This window comes from Euphorbia lathyris, chromosome 10 (assembly GCF_963576675.1).
Source record: "Euphorbia lathyris chromosome 10, ddEupLath1.1, whole genome shotgun sequence".
Taxonomy (NCBI): domain Eukaryota; kingdom Viridiplantae; phylum Streptophyta; class Magnoliopsida; order Malpighiales; family Euphorbiaceae; genus Euphorbia; species Euphorbia lathyris.
This window is the reverse complement of record NC_088919.1, coordinates 35,874,950-35,878,930: the sequence shown is the minus strand read 5'-3', so window position 1 is coordinate 35,878,930 and position 3,981 is coordinate 35,874,950. Positions and strand designations below refer to the sequence as shown.

The following is a 3,981-nucleotide window of genomic DNA, read 5'->3' as shown; positions in this document are numbered from 1 at the left end:
GTAACTAGTCTATCTATGCATTTATACTCTAATAATAAAGGGAAATTGCTCAATTCATTCTTAACCTAACATTTAATATTCCAACAATTGTAATCAAGGGAAATTTCTCAATGATATCATGTTTACTTCTTCTTTTTTTGACAGATTTGGTTAGATATTCTATCATGTAATTAGACATACAATAATTTGGTGTTTGTTATGCAAAGTGACAAACGACAGTTTCCGTCCGTCATAGCATGACGGCAACGAACACTGTGACAATTTTTTTTTTCTTTTTTGGACGACGGTTTTAACCATCCTTTGAAGCCTGTTTCGGCATATTGATTTGAAACTATAATCATTGTCCGTATAGGAAAATGTATATTATACCTTTGAGGTCTCTTCCATCAGTTAGAATAGCATTTTAATTATGATAAAGCAGCTACATGATTCTTCTCATATTAGAATTAAAATATATTAAAAGTAAAATAGGTATTTCACACTAAGCTTAAATGGATTATAAATTGTTAAAATATGTAGTTAAATTGACAAGTTGTTAGATATTTTAATAACTTTAATACACTGATGGAAAGTTGAACTATTTTCAAATCACAAATGATAGTTTAGGTATGACAATAATGAAAAATGCTAAAGTTGAGAGGCATATATCTATTGTAGAAACAAGTTGAGATTATATATCCACATAACATTATAAGTTTTAGGTTGCATTTGGTGTTAAACAAATTCATCCAAACCCAGAGCAGACATGACATGAGACAACTCCATACAAGCATTTCTTTTTCTTTCCTCAAATATGTGAAATCAAGTGACACCCAATGCAAGAAAGAAAGAAAAATTGGTAATCTAGAATTTAAACTGGAAGCGAAGACGCCTCTGCACTCGACAAGCTGGGGCGTGGAAACTGAGTACTGGAACTTAAGCAAAGAAGTCCTCTTACAACTTCAACCATTGCTGGTCTTTTCTCTGGCATCACAGACGTGCATCTAATCGCAATGTCTAGAGCTCCTAGCATCTCTTGTTGAAAACTCTTTGATATTTTAGGATCTAGAACTTGTACTGCTCCATTGTTTATGTTGATTTTCCTTCTAACCCACTTCACAATATCAAGAGATTCAGATGGTTCTGCTTTCTCAGCTTGTCGCCCGGTTATCAGCTCCATTAGCACAACACCGTAGCTGTATACATCCATTTGCTCACTTGCTTTCTTACTGTATCCAACTTCTGCAATCCCAAGTGATCAATCATGTTAATGCTTTTCTAAACGATATCACATTTATGAAAAACTACTAGGGAAAGAAACATACCAGGAGCATTGTAACAGGAGTCTGCACATTCGGAGGCAATAGTAGACCGGAATGCAGCATCTCCCACTATTCGATCCATAGCAAAATCGGTCAGCTTTGGCTCGAAATCCATATCCACGAGGATATTTCTCGACTTGATGTTCCTGTGGAGTAAACGTGGAGCATAATCCTTGTGAAGGTATGCTAATCCTTGAGCAACACCAATGGCAATCCGGAGTCTAACACTCCATTGCAACAGATCACTATCTGGTTTCCCAATCAGATCTCCCAAGCTCCCTTTATGCAAGTATTCATAAATGAGAAAGATTGCTTCGTCTGAATGGCAATAACCAAGAACTTTAACTATGTTCTTATGCCTGATCTTGGCTAATGTCTTAATCTCAGCCTTTAATACTTTCGAAGTTTGGCTCCCAATGTTCACTAGCTTCTTTACAGCAACAAGTTCTCCACTTGGTAAACTTATAATGTATACCCTACCGAATGCTCCGCCGCTTCCTACAGCCGTTTTCTCATTCATTGCCATAATCAAATCATGCTCAGTTACTCTAAGAGGATAGAAAAACACGGAACGCCAACCGCCTGCTTGAGATTTCTGCTTCGATGATCGATGAAACACGAAAAAGCCAGCAGCAACAAGCAATATTCCAACCCCAAATGCTATAGATATAAGTGCACATGTCATTGCACTAAGGCCAACCGAGTGATGGAGTCTTGGCATCTCATCAGAGCAGGAATTGGGCAACCCCGGACCACAAAGGCCAGGGTTTCCTTCCAAGAAGGAGGCAGGGAGACCGGAGATTAGTGCAGGAGGGACTCTACCGGAAAGTTGGTTAAACGATACATTGAAAAGAGCAAGTTTTAGGTTTTGAAGTCCTTGTGGAACAGAACCAGTAAGATTGTTATCAGACAGATCAAGGTAAGTAAGCACAGGCAAATCAGCAAGTGAAGGAGGGATTTCTCCGGTGAAACCATTGTCTGCCAAAGACAATGACACCAATTTCCGGCACTTTGTCAGCTCGGGAATTTGACCCAAAAGGGAATTATGAGACAGATTTATGATACTCATAACTGGAGAATCACAAAAATTAGGAGGCAATTTACCATTGAAAGCATTAAGAGATGCAGAAAACCTATAAAGAGCCTTAACCATACCAAGACCACGAGGAATGTTACTAGTAAAGCTGTTATTATCAATCTGAACTTGCTCCAATTGAGTAGCCATTGATATTGAATCTGGTATATTACCTGATAATCTGTTGTTTTCTGCTCTAATGAGCTTTATTTTGCTTAATGACCATAACCCATCAGGGAAATCACCAGAAAACTCATTGTTTTGAACTTGAAACCTCTCAAGATTGAAGCATTCTCTAACTGAACTAGGTATTGAACCGCTGAATAAATTAGTATGTAAAGCAATGTTTTTGAGGCCTTGAGAAGTGCATATACCATTTGGGTATGACCCAGAAAGCTTGTTTTGTGAGACATCAAAAGACACTAAGTTCTTGAGTGAAGACCCTAATGTTGAAGGAATAACACCACTTAGGTTGTTCTGTGACATGTCTAAAATAGCTAAACTCTGCAAACCCACAAAAGTATGTGGAATTTCACCATAAAAACCAGAGCTTTGTAAGAAAAGTTGCTCAAGCTTCTTAAGTTTCCCAATTTCACTAGGAATTTCACTGACCAAATATGAATTTTGTGACAAATCAAGCACACGAAGCTCAGTGAGATTTCCAAAAATAGAAGGAACAATACCTGAAAGCAAGTTACTTCCAAAGTTGAGAACTTGAAGATTCACCAACGACCCAATAGTATCTGGGATTTTGCCCTCAATGTGATTCCTGGCAAAATCAAGCACTCTCAAGGATTGAAACCCAGAAATCTGCTCAGGGATAGTTCCCCAAATGAGATTATTACTGAGATTCAAAGTAACCAAAGAAGTACACTGAGAAAGGTGCAGAGGTATAGGCTGATTAAAGAGATTATCAGCAAGATTAAGAAGAGACAAATTGGTTAATTGACATATAGAAGAAGAGATTTCACCAGAAAGATTCAAACTCTGAAGATTGATAGAAGTAACAGTGAGTGAAAATGGAGTAGAGCAATTGATGCCAGTCCAGTTACAAAAATGGAGATTAGAGGTGGAAGACCAAGTTGAAAGAGATTCCTTAGGGTCTTCAATGGAGGCTTTGAAGGAGAGAAGTATATCAGATTCAGATAAAGCACAAGTAGTGAGAAAGAAGAGAGCAGGAAAGCTGATAGAGAAAAGAAAACAGTAAGTGTAAATAGTAGAAGAAGCCATTGATAGAGGTTGAAAGAGAGAGAAAGCTTCAATCTTTTCTTTAGTATATATGAGTGAAGTGATAGTGAGATGTTGATGGGTTAAGGAGAGAGGGTATCTCTGAATTCTGACCTATGCAAACAAGTCTTTTTTTGACTTTTTCCGTAAAGCAATTATAACAAAAGCAAATCAACTTTTCAACTTTCTTTTTTTTTTTTTTTTTTTCTTTCTACGGCTTTTTCAGTTTTCCTCAAGCGTAATCCAAGATTGGAATTTTCTGCCATGACATTATTCTAGGTCTTAAGAAAATGTTGTTTATTTATTACTTCTTTCAAAAAAAAGAATATAGTATAGTTTTTAACTTAGGATAAATTTAAAAAATCATATTTACTTTTT

The 3,981-nt window shown here is 36.8% G+C and overlaps 1 protein-coding gene across 1 annotated transcript; it reads right to left on the bottom strand.

Moving 5' to 3' along the window:
- Positions 1-611: 611 nt before the first annotated feature.
- LOC136210000 (probably inactive leucine-rich repeat receptor-like protein kinase At5g06940) lies at positions 612-3,692 on the bottom strand. The gene is made up of 2 exons (XM_066001658.1): positions 1,305-3,692; positions 612-1,221 (listed from the first exon to the last, which is right to left on the bottom strand). The coding sequence occupies exons 1-2, from the start codon at positions 3,604-3,606 to the stop codon at positions 851-853; spliced, it is 2,673 nt and encodes an 890-aa protein (XP_065857730.1). The 5' UTR covers positions 3,607-3,692; the 3' UTR covers positions 612-850.
- Between the last annotated feature and the right edge of the window lie 289 nt (positions 3,693-3,981).

Coding starts and splice junctions, on each gene's coding strand:
- LOC136210000 (XM_066001658.1), bottom strand. CDS start 3,606: ATGGCTTCTTCTACTATTTACACTTACTGTTTTCTTTTCTCTATCAGC. Junction 1,222..1,304: donor CTCCTGTTACAATGCTCCTG/GTATGTTTCTTT, acceptor TTGGGATTGCAG/AAGTTGGATACAGTAAGAAA.